This window comes from Epinephelus fuscoguttatus, linkage group LG10, assembly GCF_011397635.1.
Source record: "Epinephelus fuscoguttatus linkage group LG10, E.fuscoguttatus.final_Chr_v1".
Classification (NCBI taxonomy): Eukaryota; Metazoa; Chordata; class Actinopteri; order Perciformes; family Serranidae; genus Epinephelus; species Epinephelus fuscoguttatus.
The window spans coordinates 15,864,022-15,891,653 of record NC_064761.1 but is presented as its reverse complement, the minus strand read 5'-3'; the positions used below and the strand labels follow the sequence as shown (position 1 = coordinate 15,891,653).

Here is a 27,632-nt window from a genome sequence, read left to right as displayed (position 1 = left end):
TTTATCTCCATATAGAAAAACTGCAGTTTCCTAATGAAGGATCTATGAAGCTTTGCAGCTATTCATGCCGACTTTTGTACCTTTAAGGTCAAGTCCGATTCACAGAAGGGTCAATGACTGCAAGGCTTGTTGTCTTAACACTTACAGCTAAAACAAATCTGGATAGAAAGTAAATAAAATCATTAATTCTCTAAAAAGTCAACAGAATTTCAATATCATGACACAACCCTTACAAACACTCAGAGAGAAAGGTATTTGCATGCCACACTACATATGAGTCAAAGAGTGAATTAGGGAGAATATTATGAAATAGTTCACTTCAGGCCACTGTTGTTTGCCTGTTGCATCACTGTCTGTTTGATCATCCTAAGCAGAGCAAAGTTTAACGTCAGACATGCATTCATAAAAAGTGTGGGGCGTGTATGTCTGCGGAGGTTGTTCCTCAACAAGACATGTAGCTGTGGATGTGGTATGTATATGTATAAAATGATATCTCTCAATAGCCTTAAGAGCAGAACAAATGCAAAGTATGTACCAAGAGCAGGGTCAACTTACTCCCTGGTCTATCAGTTTATAGAATTAATTAAACACACATCTTGAACAAAATAACAGCTTGAAAATTAAACGTTAGATATTCAAATTTCTTCACAACCCTTGATTTCCGACTGCCTTGAGCAGTCAAGTGTTACTAAACTTCTGTGTTGGGAGAGGAAGAGCAGACTGAAGCTCAGGACATTAAATACATCTCACATGCCATGTGGCATTTAGTTAGCTGGCTCTACTGTTTCAGCAGAGAAAGTCAAAGGGCAAATAATGGCCTGAGAGATATAAATAGAAGGTCAAGACTGCTGTCAACTGTAAAGGCCAAGGGCAAATAAAGTTTAGACCCGAGCGCAATGCAAAGGAATGCATTTCATTGCCAACTCCAAATCCCCACAGCTCCCCATACTGTATTATGAGTATGGAGAGTGGTGACCAATTGCTGCACATTAATATTCAGGCTGAAACAGATTTTGTGTACAAGAACTAAGTGTAAGAAGAATATTCAGCAAGCAGGCTACATTTGGTTTAACAAAAATAATGTTTCATTAAATTCCCAGGTTACATATAACCATTGTTTCAGCAGCCTTTACAAAGTCATATTTTATTGTGAAGTAACTACATGTTGAGACCAGCTTTGGGCTCTTCCTCAAATGTCACACACATGGAATACCTTCAAAACTACTGATATGATATGTCACATCAGTGGCTAAGTAATGTTGATTTTCAGCCTTCATTGCAGCAAATGAAACCAGAAAGTTGGTCAATCCCTCATTGACTCTGTTTATCAAACATTTTGCTGTGTTTAAGATGAGCTGAAAGAAATCTAGCTTTTCCAAGATCCACTGTGGTGCAGGGAAGGCAATCCAAACACTGTAAACCTGCCTGATCACAGGGACCTAACGTCACACGGAAATGGCATCTGTCTTTATTTTATGTATTTCATGCTGAAACAAGATGTTAATGTGGGCATAATGAAAGGTTGCATTCACACCAAAGATATATCAAAGTCTATGATAGTAATATTTTAATAGTAATATTTACATTTACGTAAGGGAAGCGATGCAATATTTTTCAAAGTAAAACATGAAAACACAACAATATAAAATTTTAGCAAGTTTGGTTTGGCCTTCAAAATTAAATAACTACATATTGGGACATGGAAAACTGGTTAAAACTGCGAAACTCATCTTTCACATCATTGCGATTGTAGCACGTTGACGGAGAACCACGATCGTAATGCATAACCTCACTGAAATAATACTCTATTCTACAATATTCTCAATTACTGTGACAAAATGTATATTGATGTTACATAAAGTAGCAGACACAAGAGTACTTTTTTCAAAATTATTACATCTACTGTCAATTCACCGTGACAACAGCCTCCATTTAGAGAATGAAATATATAAAAAAAGAGTCATGTTGGCAATTTAACCCTTGATCTAAACATTGTATATATTTAAAATGTTAATTATGGTTAAAGAAATTTCTGTCCCACATACAAAGGCACGACAAAAGCAGTAACAACTATTATTAGTTGTACTTTATGACTACGGTGACCACTTCTCATTGGCATCAATGGCTAACACCTCTGATGCATCCAGTCACTGAGTTTCTGAGACACTGTTCTCAAGCTGCTGGCCACAAGCAGCCAGAGGGTCTCAGCTTCTGGTGTTGCTGCCTGACATATGAGGCTTTATAAAACTTACAGGCAAGCGTTGAATGGTGGGCTTCTAAAAGTTAAAATGATTCTGCAGTGTTCCTTTTGGACCTTGTTATTTACAGTACAATTACACATAACATCTATTAATCCAACCAGTGACAACAGTTATCACATTGTCAGTGGATATTTAACAGTTTCTCTTTGTCATATATCCTTTTTGAAAGCACTGGTGTATGAATAATCTTTGCCCATCACTTCTCTGTATCAGTAGCACAGGTGAGTGATGAGGGTGCAGCTTTATGTGCAAGGTAGTATGGTCTCCACACAGTTGTAGGTCCAATCCTGTCTCTCATTAATGGGCAGGACGTGTTGGCACACCTAAAAGACAGAACACACATCTTTTTATTCGTATCCAAAATGCCATGTAGTAATTTCATTACATTGTAGCATCACATCAGTTATAAAAAAAAGTATGTTCTTATTGAGAATGAACAATTCAATTGTACATTTTAATGCAGTAGAATTGAACATTTTCAAAGTAATGGTTTATGATTTTTCTCTTGTCATGAAAACCAAGACAGGATTCTGAGGAAGACTTTGTACCATCTTAGTCCTGCCTGGCACCTCGACAGCAAACACACTCATGCCTCTGCTGCTGCAGCAGTTTCTGCTCTGCTCGTTGTTTACATGGACAGTCACTTTCTGGTTAGTCTGCAACACAAAAGACATTTGTCACGTCAGTGATCAGCTTTCTTAACTTAAAACCACAGAATAGTAATCACAAAGTCTGTTTTCTTTTAAGCATAAAAAGGGGATTTAAGTGCTTTATCAGTATTAGCTGAACAGATAACCTTATGCTAATCTCAGAAAAAAAACATCTCCATGTGCCTAACAGCTGCTCTGATTGTTTACAACATAGTGATTCATCCCACTTGTGAGTTGTTGGTGTTGGATTGTAAGGCAATGGGCAAATATAAAACAAAACAAATGACAATCAACAGTCTCATTAAGACCAAGTCAACCGCATACAAATGTAACTATTTCCCTTCTTCAGTAGTTCCTTTGTATCACAGGTCATTCTCAGTGAGAAGCTCCTGTTGCTATGAGAATCAATACGACGGCTGCATATCAATTACAAAGAGGGCGAATGGTCTCCGCAACCGTACACTGTACAAACCACATTTTCACTTCGTCTATGAAAAGCACACATTTGAAAAACAGCTTATTCACCTGGACTCTTCACTCAGTCAGTCAATTAAAGTTGGGCTATAATCCCTCTAGTGGTCATTAAGGTGCATGGCAATTTGACATCACACTAAACCAGGAACACTCACTCATATCTTAATTTCAGAATTATGCTCCACCTGCACAGACTACACAAAGTTTTGTTGTCTACCTTGTTGGCTATGAGGGAGGAGATCCTGTGTTCTCCTCTGTAGGTGTAGACAAAGACGTTGTCTTGTCCCCTCAGTGCTTTGGCCCCTGTTCTGGCTGTGATGGACTTCTGGACGGCCTGGTTCAAAAGCTTGGGCCCTGAGTCCATGCTGAATGGTTGGACGGATGGCTGAGTGCCTTCACAGTGTACGTCTATCTGGAATGGACAAGCCTGACAGAGTGGGAGGTAGAGGAGTGAATTCAGTTGGTTAGTATGATTCAAGTGAGATATTGAAAGCCTGGGCATGTTTCTCTCTGTATGTTTCTATAATATAACTGCAAATGAGAGTCATTCCAGTAGCAAGTTGTGTCGAATGGCTTAATGAAGGTTGAAATGTATTTTCTTATCAAGTGTCAAATGTAGGCACTAAATTACAGCATATTAGGACCACGTCATGTCATTAAAACTGATTGAAATCTGTGTGATTGCATGTGATTGTTTTAAGTGAGGGCAGATATGAAACTAACCTCTACCAGCTCCAACATTCGGTTGTAGCCCATGGCTTCCAGGGTGACCCACAGGTCCGCGGGGTCTCCATCTTTCTCCGTGGCCTCCATCAGGTTCAGCTCCATGAAGCCCTGCCGGGTCAGCTGGTTCTTCCTCATATCAAAGTTCTCTGCACGCCCAATAAAAAAGTAATGAGAGCCTGAGAGGAACCCTATTTAACACTGGCCATCCTGTGTATTAGCATCATAATGAGGATGATTACCTTTGCAGACAGCCCAGGCATCCTTGTCACATTTCTCCCCACTGGTCCTCAGCTCAAAGAAGTTGTACTCCTCCAAACTGAGCAACCCATTCCCATCCAGGTCTATCACCTCAAAGATGTCAGACAGCACCTCCCTGTGGCACAAAGGGCGCAACACAGGGGGGTGTCACACAGGACCCAGACAGCCTCAATTCATACACCTGTCTATCTTTCCACACATGTATCTACCCATTAATTTATCAGCCAGCTGCTGTGGGGACAGCAGAGCTAGCAAAGCAGTCGAGACTTGAGGGCCGCAAATCACAAACTAAACTGTGTCTTTTGTCACACTGGAAACCTAAATCTAAATTGTTGGACTTTAGCCAAAGCTGGTGTCATTTCATAAATAAACCTTTGCTATGCAGTGTGTTTTTATACTACTGATGATGGGATGAAGCAAATGCACACATAGGCACACACACCTGAGCTCCCGGGTGAGGTCTAGCTCTCCAGTGTCAGTCCTGTAGACGAGCTCTACTGGTTTATTAGAAAGGCTCTTTTTGCTCCTTTTCTTTAGTTTGCAGCCACTGGTGAAGGGCAGCAGGTAGTAAGTCCCAGCATGCAATTCTCCTTTCCAAACATACTTCTGTGGGAAACAAAGGAGTAGCAAAGTAAGTTAAAAAGACGAAACATATCGTGGCATGTAGGAAATGATTAAACATGTAAATTAAATATCTCCAAATGTTAGAGCACATGTACATCAGTCAACACAAACAAACATACTTCTTTGTCTTTCGACTCAGTGAAACACACAAAAGTTGAGTCCTCTTTGGTTTCACCAGCTGACATGACAAAAAGAGCTGTGTCCACTGTCATCCATGAAGACGGCTTGTCTGAAAAATAACAACACAAAATAACAGGCTGTCATCAACAAATCGTTGTCTGTTTTGTGCACAAAAAATCCCAAAACTAACAACAACAAAACCAGATATTCAATACAAAATTACCATATACAAATCTTTGATATAATGTATAATACAAACAAAGAATCAAATGTAAGCTTAATACTGTATATGCAGTCTTTTCTGATTGGATACACAAAGCTTTCAAGAGACCAAAGACTCTTTACAAGCTTTATCTTTGCACATACATACACCGATCAGCCAAAACATTAAAACCACTGGAAGGTGAAATGAACAACATCAATCATTCCATTGCCAGGACCAAAGGTTTCCCAGCAGAACATTGCTGGGAAACCTTTGGTCCTGGCATTCATGTGGATGCGGATTTACGCACTCCACCCACCTAAACATTGTCATAGACCAAGTGCCCCTGCTCATTGCAACACTACCCCTGATGGCAATAGCCCCCCAGCAAGGTAGAGCGTCATGCCACACCACAAAAACTGCTCAGGATATGGTCCAAGGAACGGGACAAAGTGCTCAAGGTATCGGCCTAGCTTTGATATTCCCCAGATCCCAATCTGATCAAGCATCTGTGGGACAAACCGGTACCCCAGAGGTCCTTTGACCAGGCCTTGATAGGTCAAAGTCAAGTGAGGCATGGTGACAGGACCTCTGGGGGTGTCCTGTGTTGTCTGGCACCAAGGGGTTGTTGACAGATCCTTTGAGTCCTGTGGGTTGCAAGGTAAGGGTACCGGCATGCTCAATGGATGTTTGATCGAATTGGGATTTGGGGAATTTGGAGGCCAGGCTGACACCTTGAGCTCCTAGTTACGTCCCCCAGGCCATTCCTGAGCAGTTTTTGTGGTGTGACATGGTGCACTGTCCTGCTGGGGGGGAGCACTGCCATCAGGGAGTGCAGTTCCCAATAGGGGGGTGTACTTGGTGTGCAACGTCGTTTGGGTGGGTGTAGCGTGTCAAGTGGCATCTGCATGAATGGCAGGAGCCAAGGTTCCTCAGAAGAACATTGCACTGTAACAAAATAATCAATGTTATTCACTTTACCAGCCAGTGGTTTTAATGTTTGGGCTGACTGGTATACAGGTGTGACTTTTCACCACCTACATCGATTTATTATGTGCTTTTGCATTCTCTAAATTAACAGAAACTGAACTGCACCCTCTTCTTGTTGTTTGTCATAAATGAGCTGGAATGCTATCTAGCACATTTCCTACAAAATGTAATTGGTCTTTTTTCTTTATGATTCATTATCTAATAAATTACTGGGGCGATACTTAATGTTACAATGTCACAAAACCATCTTTAAAACTGCAACAACATTGTATACCACTAAAAATAGTAGTGAAGTAATGGTGGAGGAAGTGGCCCAGCAATAAACTCAAATATGGGCAAGTAATGAATGCTGAGGGACTGAGGTCCAAATCCTGAATTCCTACCAGCTCCAGAGATGTTGTCCTGTCCTTGACCCTAATTTCCCACCTCTCTAATCAGGGGAACAAGCAAACATATAACCCTATGTCCAGTGGGGTAATTTCTTGGCTACCCATTATGATTTTTATGTGTTATATAAAATAGTGCTGGTACCTGGTCCGTGGCTGAGGCTGAGTGGTTGGATGGTGAGGTAGACGTTAGTTGTCTGGGGGATGTGGAGCTGGTACTGCAGAGAGCCGATGCTTCCATCGTCCTCCAAGAAGAAACAGCCCCTCGTGTACCTGTGAAGCCACTCCTGGAAAAAAGGACATATTCATACAAACTGATATAGTGTGGCAATTAATGCAGGAAAATAATCTTTATCAGACCCTGCTGTTTGCCATTCTATGCCCTTCTAAAGTATCATACATACGGTATATCACATCATATGCAGACTAATATATTTTATGTGTGGTCTCCGAGTAGATCCTGACACAATCCCTACAAACTGTTTTGCAGCTTGACAACAAAATGCATTTATTCATTCAACAGAAACCAAAACTAATTTGCAGTTCTTATTAAAAGGGGGATTGATCTTGTGACAGGGGAAGTATATTTTGGCACAAAAAAGTGAATTGAGCAGTCAATCATAACAGTGAGGTTGCTCACTTCATTAACAGAAACCGCCGTCGTGATAATTACCACTCCAACCTTCAGGGGGCATATTCATTACTTTATAGTTTATGTCAGCTCGGCAGCATGTAAACACTTGCTATACTCCCGCTGATCCAGAGGAGGGCAGGAGTGTCACGCTGTGTTTCTGCTGAGGGCTGAAGTAAATCTCCCTCCAGGACCTGATATGGCAAATTGGAGTCCATTTAACTTTGATAAATACAGCCTTTTCAATCTTGGGCCAGCGGTCATTCAAAAGTATCAAGAGGCTACTTTGGCAATATTTATGAATCCTAATATTTCTCTCATTTTGAAATCCTGTTGTTCCTTTGTCTGGCAGCACAACTGAAATGAGGTAATAATTTGAAATTGAACAGGAACATCAAAACAAGGAAGTTTTCCTTCCGCTCATTGGAGACACATTAAATGAAAACACAGTTGGTGTGGACACACAGTAAGAGGACACCGAGGGCCCGGCGAGTCTGGAATAGGCCATATATCCTTTTAGTGGACAAATAAATCACCAAGTTAAACAAAGAAAGTACCATAAAGACGGAGCATGTCACTCCTTTAGAGAAAAGCCATTTTCTCAAAGTATTTATCTTGGGCTGTGAGAGGCATAAAAGATCAAACCATAACACTTCAGTGGTTTGTCCAGACAATATTAAATGAGGGAAATTGCCATGGGCACCCATCAACTGCTTAAAGACATCAGAATTAATGCCCCCATAGAGAGAGGGTCAGCCTGCAGACTAATACAGGCGCTGTCACCAGCTCCGGCCACAGGTTTGATTTACTGCGACGCAGAGGGTCGCGGGACGCTGAACCAGCCACAAACACAATCACACACACACAAACAAACACACACATTTCAACCGTGACCTTTACCTCATCTTATAATTCTCATCATTCTAACCCATTTGTAAAAACAAATCCTGAGAATAAAGAATATTGCTCACTGGTTGTGTTTGTATTTTGAGGATAAATTTGCATCACACAAGGCACACACACATACACGCATCACACCGCTACGAAAACACAGCCTGCCCTCCACCCACCACCTCCCAATTATCAGCCTGTGGCAATATAGCAGCCAATATAGCGAGCAGAACTTCCCTCAGAGGTAATCTCTGGACACACATTCTTTTACCTCGATGATGTCTGGCCCTTTCCAATCTCAACACAGTGCTCGGGCCTGAGAGATAGAGCAGGGGGCTGTTATTTTTATTTATTTATTTATTTTTCTTGCTGTAAAGCAAACCAGCCAAGGTTAAGCCAAAAAGAGTGAAAACAAAGAGCGTGGGATCAATACAGTGTATATCTATCCACCCTGGGCTAACTCGCCCATCAAAAACACAGTGGGTAACAGTGACACTGGGAGAGCAGCGGGGCTGCAAGGACCTTGTTATCATGGAGTCTCACTGGAGCACACACACACTAAGATATCCAGGTTTGGTCAGTGATGGTACACACAATTCATCTTTCAGATTCATTACATAGCATGTCGCTTATAGAGGATAATAAGGATATGTTGCAAATCATGTAATGGATGAAATGTTCCTGTAAATTACTGTATTAAATTCAATTTACTGACATCAAAGATAATATATAAACATTAGTGGAAAGGAACTAAACTGGGACTAAAAAGTGAGCTATGAGTTTACAACTGTGCTGATGTTTTAACTTTGTTTAGTACGAGAAAGTGGTGTCCAAACTTTGTGTTTCATGGGTAAGTGAAAAACATGAGCTCAGAAATATAAATAAGGTCCATACTGATACACCTGTTTGGATATTCTTAGGAAGATATCTGTACTTATTTGATTAGTTGATTGACACAAAATTTATCTCCAACAGTTTTTTATTAGCAATTAATCATTATTATAGGTGGCACGGTGGTGCAGTGGTTAGCATTGTCTCCTCACAGCAAGAGTGCAGAGCATGCATGTTCTCCCCGTGTCAGCGTGGGTTTTCTCTGGGTAGTCCGGCTTCCTCCCACAGTCCTAAGACATGCAGGTTAGGTTAATTGGTGACTCTTAATTGTCCATAGGTGCGAATGTGAGTGTGAATGGTTGTCTGTCTCTATGTGTTAGTCCTGCGATAGTCTGGTGATCTGTCCAGGGTGTACCCCATGCCTCGCGCCCAATGTCAGCCGGGATAGGCTCCAGCCCCGCCCACATTTGGGTTTGCAGTGTTGATTGAAAAACTTACGGGCATTTTTCACTATGTTTTTGACAATCCATAAAAATAGAAACATTTGAAAAATTGACAGACTAATCGATAATGAAGCAATCTTTAGCTGCAGCGCTACATACATTCTGACTATATGGGGGTGGTTACCTGTAATCCTGACGGCTCTGGGATTTTGCTGGCTTTAGTGCTGCTGGATGTCATAGTGATTGAGTTCGACAGGGACGACCGTCTGCTGCGAGCGGAGGAAGGCCGGGAGGATGATCTGCTGTCTGAGACACAAACATAAAAAGTCACATAGGTAAACAAAACAATACATATGCTAAAAAATACATCCAAAGTTATGATAAATAAATCGAGTTGCTGCAACAGAACAGAGCAGAACAGAACGCTCAACTGACTGACTGACAGATTAAGTACAGCCCTCCTCTCTCCAAACAGTAAACACACTTTCAAAAGAAAGATGAGGTGCACAACATAATTGACACTGTCATCTGTCTTCTCAGAAGTCCGTTCCCAAGTTCAAGCGAAGATGGCTACTTTACATTTGGGTTCCGAGAAAGTGTGGTCTCAAGTTCAACTCCCTTTTAATTAATTATGGAGGCCTTTTAAATCACAAATGGCATAACAGCACCCTCTCAAATCCATTATCTCCCACAACTTTTTTTCTCCCTTGAACTCTAATTGAAGCCAGAAAATATCAATTCACTAATTAGGGGTCTGATTGTTTCCAAGCCCGGGAAATCAAGATGCGGAGCAATGTGAGAGGCTTACAAGCAAATTACCGCAGCAGAGAAATAAATAGACCCACTGTCGTGGAATTTGTGATGGATCTATTTTGTATTGATGGCAGTATTTTTAATCTAGAGGACCAAATTGTAGCTGTTGTGTGAATGTGGACAAAGATGCATTGAAACTTGGCCTAACAAAAGCTTCAGTGTGAGTTTACACTGAATGTGAGTTTAAAGGCAGTAGTAGTGACTTCCTGCTGCTGGAAAACTGCAAGAATTGAACTAAATAGACCAATTATCAGAGACAGCTCATCAATTGGTCTGACTGTTTGCCAAAACTTGTTAGACACATAACACCTGATGTGGTGATACCTGATAATTACTCTGTACTACATCAATTATTCACAAAACAATTATCCAAAATCAGCCATCTCCCATTCAGTTAGAACATATTTCTCAGTGTAGTGATGGTTTGTACTGACAAATGTAGGAGCAAATGAGCAGTCAAAACTGTTTTTGAGCTCCAAGAATAACCCATTCAACATGTGCGATCACGTCGCGTCTCGTGTTAAAGCCTCGTTAGAATGTAGCGAGTATAAATCAATACGTGGGAGAGGCACAATAATGTGATAATCCCGACAACTATGTGGGAGCTCATTTGTTTTTGCAGTAGTGGTCGACTGGGCCCTCCTCTCGACCCACCGCCTAATCCCTCATCATCTCCCCAGTGAGAAGTGGTGAAATCCTCCGAATCAATAACATGAACATGGACTGACCACTTAAATCAACCCCATCTATCTTCCCACTGTGGGCCTGTCCCTGGCTCGCTCATCAGAACAGGATCTCTGTTCTTTTCTTTCCTACAAAATTTAAAGTGTAAAAAGTGGATTTTTTCCACCCACCTTCAACTGAATGAAGGTGCTGTCTTTTGGAGAGAAAAACTCTGTTGGTTCATTATCTACAATTGCAGAAGGGTGAAGCTGGACTTGATGCGCGTCACTGTTTGTTTAAGCTATGAAAACATATTTTTTTGGCAAGAGCTTTAACTCCAAAGCCACAGTTGAAAGGCGGCATTCTTCATCGGCATAGATGGAGCTTTTGTCAATCTCTTAATGGCAGAAATGATTACCCAAATCACAACGCTTTACAGTCTCCTCCCTCCAAACAAGCTGCCCTAATTGTGTGGTTATTATGATGTATGGACTGTCTTAATGAGGTGATTTGTCACGGGGGGAGTGAAAAATCGATCAATAACAGAGCTATTATTTATTCATCAAAACTAATCGGTGAGGCGTATTGGGGCAAGCAGTGTGTACGGGTGTGCAACTATAAATTGGAATCTGAAGTGTACTTGATGTGCAGTCCCCATTGGCTGCTACACTGGACTGCGTATTGCTATTATGTTCTGGACTCATACACCATAAGATATTAGCATTGCTACGCAAAAATAAAGTCTCTCCTACATATCTTCTCATATTTTGATATCAGGACTATTCAGTAGCAGTCACTTTTATTTTAGAATTTTCTGAGAAAGTCACAAGTTGTACCCTTCTTGAGTGTCATGTCTGATTCTGCCCAGGGTGTTTCAGGAGGCTGGGGGAGAGTCACTGCTGCTTGCACTGCTGCTGCTGTTGCTGATGATGCTGATGACACTGAGCTCTTAGGAGGGCTGTATGACTGACTGCCAAAGTTCTGTCTCTTCAGTTTGGCGTTAGCCTCGAGCCTCTCCAAAGCAGCCACTTGACACTGCTCTACTGTAGACACGAGCAATCTGCAGAACTGACAGCAACAAGAAACAAGCAGTGAGGGCATGATACATGATCTGAGGCAAGGGAGAGGTTCAGAGATGCATCTGTGCCACTCTGCATCTCTGATTCTTCTGTATTTTATGTGAATTCAAATCAACTTTAATGAAAAAAGTTTTGAATGAATGATTTTTATCCTTTACTGTGGTGCATTTGAACTGGATCAAAAACAATGTCTATTAGCAAACAACAGCTTTGTAGCAAGTAATAACAACAAGGGTGGAAGACCTGTTACTGTTTCCAAAAATTTTTCTTCTGACTGCTTGGGATAGTAGCCTTTGTTCTGAGGCTGTGCTGGTGCACTGATTATTTGAAGCTAATCAGTCACATGAAATACTTCATAACTGATACACAAACTTACTTCTGCATAATCCAGCTTGCCGTCTTTGTTGATGTCAGCTAACGCGAAAATAGCATTCACCTCCTCAGTGGTCATTTTCTCTCCTCTCTGGAAGATTCAACATATTTTCTTTAGTAGTACAAACACCGGAACAGAAACATTTCTACTTTAATTGAGAGTTGTTCTTAGATTTTAATCAGTTCATGTTCAGGCTGTCTACAGTGGCATGCAAAAGTTTGGGCAAGTTTTATTTCAATCTAGCAGTTTCAAAATAACAAAAAAGGAAAAGGGCCTGAGGCAAAAGTTTGGGCACCCTGCATGGTCAGTGCTTAGTAGCGCCCCCTCTGGCAAGTATCCCAGCCTCTGAATGCTTTTTGTAACCCCATTCTTCCTGCAAAAGGCTTCTAGTTCTGTGAGATTCTTGGACCGTCTTGCATGTACTGCTATTTTTGAGGTCTATCCACAGAATTCTAATGATGTTTAGGTCGGGGGACTGTGAGGGCCATGGCAAAACCTTCAGTTTGCGGCTCTTGAGGTAGAACATTGTGGATTTCTAGATGTGTTTAGGATCATTGACCTGTTGTAGAAGCAATCCTCTCTTCTTTTTTACAGATGGTGTGATGTTTGCTTCCAGAATTTGCTGGAATTAAACTGAATCCATTCTTCCCTCTACCTGTGAAATGTTCTCTGTGCCACTGGCAGCAACACAAGCCCAAAGCATGATTGACTCACCGCTGTGTTTAACAGTTGGACGGGTGTGTTCTTTTTATTTTTCTCCAAACATACCTTTGCTCATTGTGTCAAAAATTTCTACTTTAACTTCATCAGTCCACAGGACTTGTTTCCAGAAAGTACCAGGCTTGTTTAGATGTTCCTTTGCAAACTTCTGATGCTGAATTTTGTGGTGAGGACACAGGAAAGGTTTTCTTCTGATGACTCTTCCATGAAGGTCATATTTGCACAGGTGTCACTGCACAGGGGAACAGTGCACCACCACTCCAGAGTCTGTGAAATCTTCCTGCAGGTCTTTTGCAGTCAAACAGAGGTATGAGCAGCTCTTGCAGAAAGTTTTCTTGGTCTTCCAGGCCTCAACTTGACCTCCACAGTTCCTGTTAACTGCCATTTCATAATTACATGCACTGAGGAAACAGCTACCTGAAAACACTTTGCTATCTTCTTATAGCCTTCTCCTGCTTTGTGGGCATCATTTTTTTTTTCAGTTTTCAGAGTGCTAGGCAGCTGTTTAGAGGAGCCCATGGCTGCTGATTGTTTGGACAAGATTTCAAGTGACAGAATATTTATAAAGCTTTGAAATTTGCATCACCTGGCCTTTCCTTGTGAACAAGCCATAGCCCTAACAAACTAAGGAAGGTCTGAGACCCTGGTAAAAGTTGCCTGAGAGCTCAAATGTCTTTGGGTGCCCAAACTTTTGCATGGTGCTCCTTTTCTATTTTTCTCTCTAAAATTGTACAAAAAATAATACACAAATGCTCCATCTTTAACTTCATGCCTTATGGAGATCAGTTCATCTTCTACTTACTTAACTATTCACAGTAAAAAACAGCATCACTCAATGGACACAGATTAACAGTTGTAACCAGAAGGGTTAGGCTACTCACAGTGGTAAGGGCCTTCTCCAGTTCACTGTGTGAGATATAGCCATCACCGTTCACATCCATCCTTTTAAAGGCTCTCATTAGTTCTGTCTCCTCAGTTTTTTTCTCATTCTTGAGAATTTCACAGAAGTCATCAAAGTTCAGTTTGGACATCCTCGGGGTCCAGTATTTATTGAGAGTTGCATGGGTTGGATTTCTGCCAGCCTGCTGCAGAGCTGAATGAAATACATGGGACAGAGCATTGAATCTACAAGTAGTAAAGGCTGATGACAACCCACTGTGGCACAAGGACTGTTTGTTTTTCTGTGCTTCTAGATTTCCTGAATTCACGTGTAAATCAACCAAATTTGCACAATGTTGCAGCTGTGCCACTAATTACTACAAAAGTTAATGCATCAACAACCATTTCTCTCCTTTTTGTTTCAACTAAAGTAGCTTTAGGGGCTGGGAAAAAACATCTTGTTGTACACTATTTCAGACAGTATCACCAACTCTTTATTGCAGCTATAAGATATGTACAGTGAGTAAGATGATTAAACCTAAAACACTATGTTTTAATAACGTCAAATAGAAATGCTCTAGATATGTTGAGCATTATGTTGTCATATTTTGGGATACCCACTAAATGCTCTGTGGGTTTTATATATGTTTAGGTGCACAGCATAGGTTTATAATGACTGACCCACCAGGAGGTCAGCAGAAATTCACCCTAAAAGAATGACATTGTTCTCTTCAACATACATTTTGGTCATGTGAGTCAATATTTAGGAACACAGACAAGGTCTTAACTGGAAATTAGAGCATCAATGTTAAATTTTATCAGCTGACACCTTTTGTAAAGTGGTTTTGGATGAGCCTGAGGCTCCTAGATTTTTTGAGTTTTACATTGTAAATCTACAGAGCAAAAAAGCCCCATATCACAATAACAGCCTCATGACTGCTGCCGTTAGTGTCCAAGGAGTCACCATACACTTTGTCGAGATTTGTTCCCAGGTTAAATCATTATCTCTACTGACCTGAGCTAACGTCCTAAGTTATAGAAACTACATGAAGTTTTCTTTTATTGGCAGACGTAAACGTGGCATGCTAACAGCTGACTAACGAGCAAGCTATTAATCTATATCTTTCTAATTAATAATCTTAGGGTTAGCTTACCACGACATAGCTGCTGTTTGGAAGCGATATTTGTCAAACTAGATCTAAACACTGCGAGGTACGCGGCTCTGCACTGTATGTAGAAAGCCTCCTCTTCATCAGAAGGACGAGGTGACTCTTGAAAAGACATCTTTGGTCACCGTTAGCAAGCTAATTTAGCAACAACAAGACGACAGCCAAATATGGCGGCTAATTCAAGCTAAATGCGTTTATTTTTACTTTTTCACTACACCCTAAAAACATGAAGCGTCCCTTTTATTGGATCACATTCGCGTTAGCGGTGACATTCGCCAAACACCGTTGCTATCTTGCGCTCTGTTGCTAGGTAAACAAAAACTCATCGGTGTTCAGCAAAAGCGACACGGAAGGAACACACATCAACTTCTCCCGTTCCGGCTAAAACTAACGTAATGCCGTATTGTACTCCTTGAGGTAATAAGCACAAACGCAGTATCGAGAATATAAATAGGTATTTAATTTTTTAATTGAAATTATTTGTTGCGTTTTTCAAGTCGTTTTGCCATGAGGGGACATCCGGAACTATATATAGGACAGACTATGTTTTACTCGAACTGTTTGAGTGTAGCAAAGGCGCCAGATTCATTAATTTGCGACAAACTTTTGCTAAAACAGCCTTAAAATCACGTAAGTATTGCTCAATGTATGTTTTTTTAATGTTGAATTGTCGTATAAATTGTATCTCTTTTATTGTTGTGTTAATTAGATATATTGTATATGATGTAATGTCGTGTAAATGGTCAGACACTGCAAAGCAGCAAGAGAAGCTCACCTGTCAAAGACTTAAAGCACTGTGTATTCATGTATACAATCACCACTGACAGCGTTACAGTGTTTGCTATATAGTCTGTGTCTGACTTCAATAACGTTGCTTTACTCTAATATGGACTGAACAGTGTTTTTTGCTCATTAGAGTTTGTTGTGGTCTTATTCTTATGTTGTTAATGTGGCTGCAACATTCCCACAGGCCTATTTTGCTATCTTTGATGTTGTTGAAGTGGGAAGTGCAGTGAGAGTTAATCTGTCTCTAATGTTACTGTTCTGATGATATGTCAAAGGCAAAGATTGAAGCTCATGGCATTTTTTGCATGCTGTTGTTTGTCAAATACTGCTGCAGGTTTACACTTCCTTGTTCTTAATGATACACCATAAGTTGTTTTATAGGCTAATTACTGTAAAACTTCAATTAATAGCCCGGGCTATTATTTGTTTAAATCATTTAACTCAACAGGCTTATATTTGGGACAGCTGTCTATATGGGACAGGCTTTTCAAACCATATGACTTGTTTATAAATTTTCATTTATTTGATCTAGCTCTGACAGACAGGACATCAGAGAGAGAGTGTTATGACACTTGTTTCACAGCACTCGAGGGTTACGGCACCCGGCATACAGAAACAACACCACTTAATCCTGTTAAAACAATATTCATAACTTGGATTACTATTCATAAAAAAATGTTTTTGATTCTTTTGATCTGAGGACCCTTACAGACTAAAGTAATACAAAAAACCTGCCAGGTAATTGAGGAATGGACACATATTCTGACTTTATGAAAGCTTCAGAGACAGAGAGTCACCACTTTTTCACCATGCTGGTAAATCTGAATGAATTATTCTTTGGTGCTTATGGTTTTAGTAAAAGTGAACTGAATGATTGGAGAATCTAACCCAACTAATGATATGTAGCATGTCTATACTGCCAGTTAAGACATTCATATTTCTATGTGCAATCTATGCAGCTATCTAACCTAAGCTCAAGTGGGTAGCCAACGACCTGGTTTTATATATCGAAAGAACTTGTATAAAAAATGAACTGCTTGGCAACCAGACCAGGTGTCTAATCATGACAGGCCTTTGTTTGTCAAAATATGTAGCCACACCCAGCTAGTAAAAGAGACTGGGAGTTCAATTGGAGTTTTACAGTATATTGTCACTGGAATACTATTAAAGTACAATGAACATTCAAATAGCCAATAATGGCTTAATTGTCTTAGGTAACCTTGTATTAAATAAATTTTAACAGTGTGAGAAGAACTCTGCACATGGACAAATCATTTAAGTTAATAAATGGTCCTCATACCAGGCGTATTGATAATGTAGTCAGTTTACAGATCACCTGTACTTTCCACACTGCTTTATCATTTCTGTGTAAATTAATGTTTTAAAAATTTCACACATAACTTGTCTGTGTTCAAAAGTTTTCATAGCATGTTTCAACCTAATTTTTCCTTTGCTCTGTCCTGTACAGCATCGGAAGCTGGATGCTGCAAGAGACCACACTCCTCACAACAAGATCTCAAGCAGGTGTGTGTAGACAAATGTCGTTGCAGATCTCTGAAGACATGTCAGTGCAATGTTAGTAAAGACTGGCACTGACATGTTGGCCATTGACAGGGTATGTCTCATGTCCATTTGGTTTGTTTAGATAGCTAAAATGAACACCTCTGTATCTTAACTGGCTGCACACACTCAACCACACCCACATCTAAAACTCTAACCGTGGTTCTATGTGCGTTGTTTTCTCCACAACGACTTGTGAAGACTAGTGTCAACAAGTCTGTGGCAGTTGTGGTCTGAAGGTTTAAAGAAATTGGCTTTTGACTAGAAAGTCAGCAGTTCTAGCTTTGGACAGGGAATTTATAATTAAGGTGCTGAATGACTGAACTCTCAAAGACCCACAGCGAGGAACAGTGTATGCGTCACTGTGAGGCAGGATGTTACCGAAAACGTTTGTTTGTTCTCAGTGACCCTGGTTGGACATTTTAATAAAACTACTGACTAAACATTTAAAGCTTTGATCGTCCGGTAGTTTTCCTCTCAAGCTGACTGCAAAATTGTGTGTAATATAACCCTTGTGTGGTAGATAGTACGTCCCCTTCTTAGCCCACAAGCCAACGCTAACTTGCATATGTGTCAGTGTACTCTCAGTTGTGTTATTAAGGATGTGGTGCTTGTCGATGAAGCACATGAACAAGTGGTTCCACAGAAAGAGTTGGAAAAGCGAGTACCTAAGTCACAGCTTTTCCCATAATTAAGGCAAATTATTTAATTAATCAATCATATTGTACGCTGCAAATTATTATATTTTTGTCACTGCTAACTGTCTATACACAGAGAGCCAAAGTAGAGCACAGAGTTAAAGGGTTACAGAGAACTCCCTTTTATGAGTTGCTATATTTCAATTGCCACACTTTCCTGATGGTCATAGTGACATATCAGAATTTAATGACAGGAGACACGGAATGACGGAGATCCATCACCGGCCAAATTATCAGTGATTTACATAGCACTAAAAATAGTTGTATAAGAGTCACTTAACACAAGAACCATTTCCTTAGTCAAGGCAGACATTTGGTGTCTGGCCCATCCATCAAGACAAGCATTAGTTTTTAATTTTATAGTGCTGTCACTAATGCGTTACATGAGCTCGATTTACAGAACATTCATAACACTCACTTGGTTATGTCATAATAGGGTCATTTGAGGCACACCAGTGTTTTAAGTTATTGCAATTTTAAAAATAAATTTGATTGTATTTGGAGGGGGAAAGTGAAAATCCAAACGGCCAGAACAAAAACAGAAACACCTCGACACCAATGACTTACATAACTACAATGCAGCACAACAAAAACTGACTTAAATAAACAGATTATTTTAGATAAACAATTCTTTAGTTATAGACAACTGTTAAGATTATGGATGATTACCATTTTGAAATATAAGTAGTACAAATGTGGGATAGATGTAAGTCGTTTTTTAATGTGCAAGGCTTATATTGCATCACAGATACCATTCTTTTGAATTATCTGCCTTTCAGTCTCTTCTTCAGGCTTATTCAGACTCCACTAATTACCTGCTGATCAATATATAACATCCAGCATGTAAAACTACTCCATATTAGTTAGGTGTAGTCCTTTTAAGAGACTAGAGCCTTCGTTTAGGTTGAATATTGCAGCCAGTTGTTAATTCAGTAGAGCACACTGTCAGAATCATAATCCGAAGATTTCTGAACATGTCGTCGTGCCCACGTAACCCCACTCTCTTTTGCTTTGACCAGATTTGACTCCTTGCGATCTGAACGATCTGATCTCCAACAATCAGTGGATCCATTCATCACGGCCAGGATAGAGCTGGAGGAAATACTCGTGAGGAAGACTTTTTCCTTTGGTCTTACATCTTTACAATAGGCGGAAATGTCTCCATCTTCGTCTTATCTTGAGCTTGAGAAATGATGGGTTTTTATTACACACTGAATATTCACTTCTGACACAGTTTTTCCTTTCCTTTGTTAACCGTTTTCATTCATTTCCAGCTGTCTTTTTCCTTTTTCCCAATATTTCCTGTGCATGGCTTGGGGGGGGGGGGGGTCTGTTCTCCTTTTATCCTATTGATCCTGTGTTTTTAATTAGTCAGCAGAGGGCAGCAGTGAACAAGGACGTTTCTTCACCGGATCCTCTACTGACCTGCCGACTGAGCTAAAGAGACAGAAAGCTGAGTGAGTGCAATGTTGAATATGAATGCTAGACAGTCAGTCAGTAAAGCTGGGGTTGAATGAGAGTTCTATGTGATTTTTTTCACCCACCTAACTGGATGAAAAAAGCATGAAACAAGTTATGATCAATGGGAAGCTCTGTTGTGCCCACTTTTTCGATAACTGTGATGGCATTTGTGTCTTTTCAGCATCCAGAGTAGAGTCATCTTTGAAGGAAAATGAAGACCCTAAGCATTACAATCAAGGTAATTCATCTGGTGATAAATCAAACAGTTGTTAACATGAACAGTCTTTTACTGTTCAACATTAATGTGCAGTCCTGCTTTTATGTCATAAAGACAAACACACCGACCTCACATTACTGGAATTTAACCACATTGATCACTGAGAGGCTTTATGGCCACGTGCTGAGCCGGTCTGATGGTTGATCAATATCAGGGGATTTACCGAAGATTAAAGCTGACACACACACGTCTGAAGATAAGTGTAGAAATTAAATACATATTTTATCAAAGGCAGCATTAATTTTGGTCTGTTGGACAACATGAATGTTTTAATAGTTTGGGAGTTTTATAGTGGATATCCACGTTAAGTTATGTGCAGGGTATGAGGCTACCTTCTGCTTGCATCACTGTTTTTGTTTGCAGTATTTCTCAGCCACATCCTCCACTTTGAGAGTTGGGATTGAAACCTTATCTCTTGGTGTTTAAAAGGCTGCAAGAAAACATTTAGTCCCAGTTGTGTGGTTGATTTCAAGATGAGCAGGAAAACAAATTTAGTCACAAGGCCATTTCATCACCAAGGACACCCCTATCCGCTACTACTTCACTGTTTGATTTGCTGCATCTTCTTTGCTATTTAACATTAACGGCATCAATGGACGCTTGTTTCAGTTCTTCAGACAATCTGCGACCTTTTGCAGAAAAACAACATTTTGTTATGGTTGCACAAACAAGTCAATGAGTAGATTTCCTGGGGATAGAATTAATTTGATTATTTTAGGCACATCTTATGCCTGCAGCGGAGCAATTCTTGTGATCCAATCATACAATGGTGACTTGTGGAAAATGAATGGCGGGTATTGTCAGGAGGCCAGCTTGTTTTCCGATAAGGTTGTTAGAAATTATTTTAATTAGTTCCAGTAAGGGAGCTGGACATACATGATACATTGTGGACCCACACCCCAGGAATGTCACATTTTTGTCACATGGTGGAGCCGTGAAATTTATCAGTTTTGCATAAGCCTCCTTACAACAACAGACTTCACAATGTCAGGGCAGATAGATGTGGGAGAGAATCGGCCCTCTATGTGCATTGAGACACACATTTTAAGTAAACAAACTGTTATTCAAAGCTGCTGAAGAGTTCTGGCCTATATCCGCTGGGAGCGTGAAATCCAGACAGATGATGCTGATGGTATCTCGAAGCATGATTCTGCTCTAGTGTAAAATGTTTGTTTAGATTCGCTGCTATGGCCTTTAGGCTTTGGGCCCATGTGCTGAATACAAGGCAGGGGAGTGTAAGAAACTCTCTGGACAAGACTGAGTGCTCTGTGAGGACGCAGGATTATACAATATGTGCTGGTTGTTCCCTTATCTTGACACCCGTGGGAATCATATACTTACATATAATACTGTGTAGTGTTGAAATTATCAGAACAAAAATGGGTTTGTCATACCCGAAAATAGCTACAGTTGTGTTATTACTTTATATCTACTCATAAAGTTATTATTGTATTTTTATGGGCATGTTGATATATTACATTAAAGCACTCATATACATACTTTGACTAACTTCCCTGCCACATTAGAGATTTTCTGAGGTGCACTGTAGTGACTGATTTATAGATTATTTTAATGAACTATTTTCTGCTCATAGACTCGATACTTGGATTCAGAGTCAAACTTTTGAATTGAATTGTCTCACAATGAACAGAAAAAAAATGTGATGGAGGACATCCAACTTAAAGCGAGTGTAGTCATTAGTTCTCTTACTTAAAGGAAGAAGTTGCCACCTTTTATGTGGATGTCCAATAAGTCATTTGAAGCAATAAAAAATCCTCAGAATGTGCTCTACTGACCAAGAAAGCTACATGTACCAGAATGCATTGCCTGCGAAGTTGGGAACAACATCCAACAAAATTGCCTGTGCTGAAATTCAAATACAGCACAATGATTCAGTTTCTGTTGGCATCAGGGGGCACAGTGCGCAAAGGCACCACCAGCTGGTGTTTGCTCTCGGTAGGTTGTGAAGTGTTTCCACCTGCCATATATTCTTGTATGGCTCATGCAGCCACAGCCTCGCCCTCTCTCCGCTGCATTTATTCGGCCGTATCCTCTGGCTTGATTAAATATGGCTGAATATCCGAGCCACCCAAAACACTGTAAAAAAAAAAAAAAGCCTGCTCTAATGTAGGGCTGACCAATATATTGATATTATCGATATCGTGATATGAGACAAGATATCGTCTTAGATTTTGTATATTGTAATATCATAAGTGTTGTCTTTTCCTAGTTTTAAAGGCTGCATTACAGTAAAGTGATTTTCTTTCTTTTATTTTCTGAACTTGACTGTTCTATCATTGTCCTTTGCCAATTTAGTCATTATATCCACATTACTGATGAGTATTAATCAAAAATCTCATTGTGTAAATATTTTGGGAAAGCACCAATAGTCAACCCTACAATATCGTCGCAATATTATTATCGAGGTAAGTGGTAAAAAAATATGGTGATACTTGAGTATCAATACATCGCCCGTCTTTACCGTAAAATGTATCTATACAATCACACATCTATACAATCTATACATTATATGTTTATATTTATCATTACATTATTTTTATCCGCCTATACAGGCAGAGAGAACAGAAGTTCTGTTTTTGAGCGGCGTCTAGAGCACGTAACCTGGCTACATATCCAAGGTGAAATAGCCTGTAATTCTTCCTTGTCTCCAACTACGTCACTGTCACATCTTTGACGGCACTGGATGCAGAAAGATCAACACACTTCGCAGCTGAGGACCTAGCTTTCTTGGTCAGTATAGCGCGCACTGGGGACTTCATTGTGTCACTTGACACGCGTGAAGACAATAGCACATAATTGTGGCAAATATACAGACTATTCATAATAGTATGTGTAACAGCAGCATGACTAGAGAGGAGTCATAAATTGACTCAATATTGTCAGGTACACAGCAATATCTGTCCAAAGCTTGCCAACATAGGCTACTAGTCCTACCAGAACTCAAGGCGCTATGGCAGTAAAACCGCTGCGAGTGTTACAATTCGTAAGGGTGAGTTTTTAATACTTAAACATTAGGAAAAATTTGATATTTCCTCTTTCATTACATAGTCTCGCTTTAAGCACTGTAAATGTTGAATCCTTGTGTCTGCACTTAGAAGTATGGTAAAAACAAATCTTCCATGGCAGCCATTATACACCACGAAGAGCCCACGTTTTTACCCCGGACTCTCCGAGGTGCCAGCCCTATAGCCCCCCCACCACCTCCGCCCTGCCGAGGCAGCTGAGTAAATCCACGAGGACATTTAAACCTTGAAGGTCAATCCTCCAATCTTCTCCTCCTATGTCTTCTTCCCTGCCACTTTCTTTCCCTCTCCCCCCTTTTCCTGCCTCGTCATCCCCCTTTTCCGCCTTACGCCGTGATAGTTAAAACTACTTCTTCCATCACAGTGAGAGTGCAGTGTTGAGAAGCGCTTACGACCATCCTTTAAGGTTAACAAAAGTTTCAGTAAGCATTCTAAAGAAGTCACTCTTGGTGAGCAATCAGGCTTGGGGCGAGCATAAATCCTCTGGGTATAGTCGCGGCATTGCAAATACCCGCAGCGCCTGTATGTGCTGATGACTACAAAATTGAAAAAGAAAGGCCCTAATAATTCTGAGGCAAGTTTCCCTCAGCAGTGGGTATTGATTATTTGTGTGTGGTGAGAGATTTGGAAAATTCAATTAAAGGAGTTGTGCAAAGGATTCATAAATTCAGCACCTCCAACCCGTATCGAGACATGGTTATGTTCTAAATCAATGCTGCACTTCACAATATATTTTCTTAGGAACATAAAAATAAATAACATTTAAACAGTTCTGCTTACTGCAGAAACAAATTTTATTTTCTCTGAAGCCTTTTAGTAACAGCCAAGTACTGACTTGTGCACATCTTCGGAGTTGTAACATATTTTTATTGCAGTTTTCCCATAAGAAAATCCTTTGTAATATGAATTTTGAGATGACAAAATGAGGAGAAAGGGGACGGCTCAGCAGTGTAAAAATTGATCAGGCCATAGATGGGGCCATGTTGGGGAAGATTTGTATGTCAGCAGTAATGGGCTGTATTAAAAAGAAGATTCCTTAAGATGTCATAAAAGTGATGGGGCTGTGTCGCAGGTCGTGGGCCGCTGGCCCAGGCGGCTCCCGGACTCTGGCACATCAATCCTTACAGGCCTCACAGACAGATGCCACCTACCCACCGGGAGTTTTATGCTTTCTGATTGAACACACGGTTGCAATTAAAGGGGGGAGTTGTATATTAGACTGTTTTGGTCCAAGTGAAGCCGGTGGCCTTCGATCGACACCGTGGGTTGCAGAGTATGCAATCTTTCCTGGCGTGATTTTTGATTTAGTGAATTTCATCTCAGGGTGCAAAAAATATACTTCCTTGTTTCTTTGAAATATTAACATAGTGAGCAAATGAGTGTTTTTTCATTACCGAAAATAGTTGAGGGTTGAATGAAAACGTTATTCAAAGGATAAGATTTTAAGAATGTAGTTAAATTTACATGTAGTGACGTCTTGTCTGTATGTGACACTATTTGTCTCTGCATTTGTTTTTCTGCATTTTCCTGCCACTTGTGTTGTCTTGAATATTGCCCAGATTATTAAAGGAACAGTGTGTACGATTTAGAGGGATTTAGTGGCATCTAGTGGTGAGGATTGCACATTGCAACCAGCTGAAACTTCTGCCAGTTAGAGCCGAAGTTTTTTGCAGATGTATTTTTTTCTCTTCAAAGTAAACATACCAGGTGATTAAAACTGTTGAAGCAGTTTCAAGTTACAAATTAGTATTTCTCCGAAGCTGTTCGGCATGTTGGAGATGGGCCGCAAGCCCAGCACCTGCTACTGTGTGCTCACCTTTGTTCTTTGATAACTTAAAATTCAGACGTTCAGGAGTTTTTTACCAGGAACTGAGGAGACGGCAGAGGTCTCTTCCTCTCAATAACAAACGGACCTGGTGATTTAAACTAGTAAAAATGCAGAATAAAGCAGTTTTATGTTAGAAAGACATTGTTTTTTCTGATGCTCTTGTTGCGAAGGTGTTGCTACCTACGGCGGCCGATGTGAAAATACGAATGGCCCTATTTAGAGCCAGTGTTTGGTTTGCCTGTTCTGGGCTACCGTAGAAACATGGTGGTGCAACATGGCAGATTCTGTTGACGAGTACTTGCTCCATATATTGGTATTAACTGTTTATTTTACAATAATGAAAACACAAAAGTTCTTATTTTTTAGGGATTACACACTAAAGACAAACCTACTGATATTATATTCCATTTCTGCGAGTATATCCCTCTTAATCCTACACACTGGACCTTTAAATAGTTGCTATTTCTTCATTATTTAAAATGAAGATAAATAAACACTTTTACTTATTTTTCTTTAGGTTTCATCATTTCTCTTTTTCAGGAATGTGGCAATTGGGGCTACTGCGATATTCGGAAGTCCATTATGGGCTGAGGTGCAATAACCCACTTCAACTCCAATTTTTAAAATTAAATTAATTGTAAATTTTAGTTTAAAAAGTGACAGAAATCCATCTCCATAAATCTTTGTTCATGGAAAACATGCCTCCTGTTAACTCTCTTCTTTATGAACACTCAGTCTTGACAGCGACTGTGTGTGTGTGTGTGTGTGTGTGTGTGTGTGTGTATAATATCACTGGGTGCCAGTGGGGTTACAATCATGTTTTCCTCTCTGATATTCCCCAGGTTTTTGTTAGCGAGGCATCTCGACTGTTGACAGCTAATGGAATTGCTCTTCACCTCTTGTGCGTATGATCCCGCGGAGATAAGGCAGGAAATGAATGTGGAATCTGCACTGTCAGTTGTGAGGCTGAGACGTCTTGGAAGCCGTCATTCATGTTCGGGGGAAATGTCTGAAACTGTGCAAGCGAATCCTCTGACATGTTAGACCCTGTCTACCCGTCGGAGCCCCTGCCTGGCAGCTGACAAATGTTGATTCTACATTAACCACAATGCTGCAACGCTGTGCAAATAATGTTCTTTCAGATGGCAACCCTCATCCCCTTTATGGCTAAAACTATGCAATCCTCCCCACCTGTGCAGTTTAACACCTTTGAAAAGTAAAGGTGGGAAGGGGGGGTGGCAAACTGTCTTGCACAACACAGTAGTCTCTTTATTTGGCAGTGCCTGGGAAGGCCGAGGCCTCTCGCTGCCCGAGTCGACCTAAGCAACAGCTGGTGTTCACAGCAACATTTCCTATTTCTGCCTAAGGTGGATCGTGTAACTCTCACTTTATCACCCTTAGAGGCCACGTGAAGGACAAAGCCAGCACGCTCATAAACAAAACTAATGTTTTCATACTGGCCCCTTTGGAGATTGATAGAAGGATCTGTGGTACTTTTAATGGCTCCCTTGCCACCACTGGTACATCACAAAAAATCTCTTACCAGTACCAATGGTTTTCACCAAGGCTGGGATCTGAAACTGGTAGCTCTTCTTACATCTTGTGATAATGTGTATCAGTAATCTGGAGTCCCTGAGGGAGATACTCTTCATCTCCCATTATAACAGATTTAACTACTGTATCTACTTCCTGTGCCTCTAGTCCAAGAGTTAGAGCCACAGACTCCTTTCTGTGGCTCTAACTTTCCTGGAAAAGTAGTCAGAGATGAGGAGGTGATAGGAGCTTTATTTCAACTGTGGCCTGAAAATGAAAAACGACCACTCTCTGGTGTGTCATGATTTAACTTTATCAAACTTTTTTATTGATGATTGTGACATTTATTTATGAGTTTCCATTTGCAAACCTAATTCGTCTAAAAATAGTTAAAACAAAGCAGTGGAAACACAGCCAGGCAGTGTGCTTCATTAGCTTTATTATTACTGTTCTGTGATAAGGAGTGTGTGATCACACACCACAGTGCCTTACCCGTGTTTATCTGGTTTATATATACTATAGGTTTTTATAAATAATTAATAATATATTCTAATACGAAAAAAAGAATGCTTTTTTCCATTAGTATTTTTTCAATTTCAATTTGAGTCTATAAAATCTCATGAAACAGTAAAAAAATGTCTATGTACACATTTTAAAATTCCAAAATGTTATCTTTAAATTGCCATTTTTGTCCAACCAACATACGAAATCCTAAAGATATTGATATTACAGAGATTTTAAAAAGCCTATCCCAGCTGACACTGGGTGAGAGGCAGGGTACACCCTGGACAGGTCACCAGACAATCGCAGGGCTGACACATAGAGACAGACAACCATTCACACTCACATTCACACTTATGGCCAATTAAGAGTCACCAATTAACCTGCATGTCTTTGGACTGTGGGAGAAAGCTGGAGTACGTGGAGAAAACCCATGCTGACATGGGGAGAACATGCAAACTCCACACAGAAGGGCTCCCCCACCCTGGGGTTGAACCGGGAACCCTCTTACTGTGAGACAACAGTGCTAACCATTGCACACAGTTTTCTTGTATTATTCAATTAGTTTTTATAGCACTATTTAATTTCAATAAACTGCACCAGAAATTATTGTTAATTTTTAATATTTTACTCCAGCTGTATAAATTGTTTACCTGTGTTATATTACTAACTTGGGCGGCACGGTGGTGTGGTGGTTAGCACTCTCGCCTCACAGCAAGAGGGTTGCCGGTTCGATCCCGGGCGTGGGAGCCCTTCTGTGC

At 40.3% G+C, this 27,632-nt stretch overlaps 1 protein-coding gene across 1 annotated transcript; it reads right to left on the bottom strand.

The window, feature by feature from the left end:
• Nucleotides 1-1,777: 1,777 nt before the first annotated feature.
• On the bottom strand, nucleotides 1,778-15,518 carry efcab7 (EF-hand calcium binding domain 7). Its single transcript, XM_049587683.1, has 13 exons — nucleotides 15,169-15,518; nucleotides 14,017-14,228; nucleotides 12,419-12,505; nucleotides 11,800-12,031; nucleotides 9,672-9,793; nucleotides 6,837-6,978; nucleotides 5,113-5,222; nucleotides 4,812-4,975; nucleotides 4,351-4,484; nucleotides 4,109-4,257; nucleotides 3,603-3,812; nucleotides 2,810-2,917; nucleotides 1,778-2,584 (listed from the first exon to the last, which is right to left on the bottom strand). The coding sequence occupies exons 1-13, from the start codon at nucleotides 15,296-15,298 to the stop codon at nucleotides 2,504-2,506; spliced, it is 1,881 nt and encodes a 626-aa protein (XP_049443640.1). The 5' UTR covers nucleotides 15,299-15,518; the 3' UTR covers nucleotides 1,778-2,503.
• Between the last annotated feature and the right edge of the window lie 12,114 nt (nucleotides 15,519-27,632).

Bases quoted from the DNA above. Each gene is read 5' to 3' on its own strand.
- efcab7 (XM_049587683.1), bottom strand. From the start codon at position 15,298: ATGTCTTTTCAAGAGTCACCTCGTCCTTCTGATGAAGAGGAGGCTTTC. The intron at 12,506-14,016 runs GTGAGTAGCCTA...TGAATCTTCCAG, and splicing joins TGGAGAAGGCCCTTACCACT to AGAGGAGAGAAAATGACCAC. The intron at 12,032-12,418 runs GTAAGTTTGTGT...TGTTGCTGTCAG, and splicing joins GCAAGCTGGATTATGCAGAA to TTCTGCAGATTGCTCGTGTC.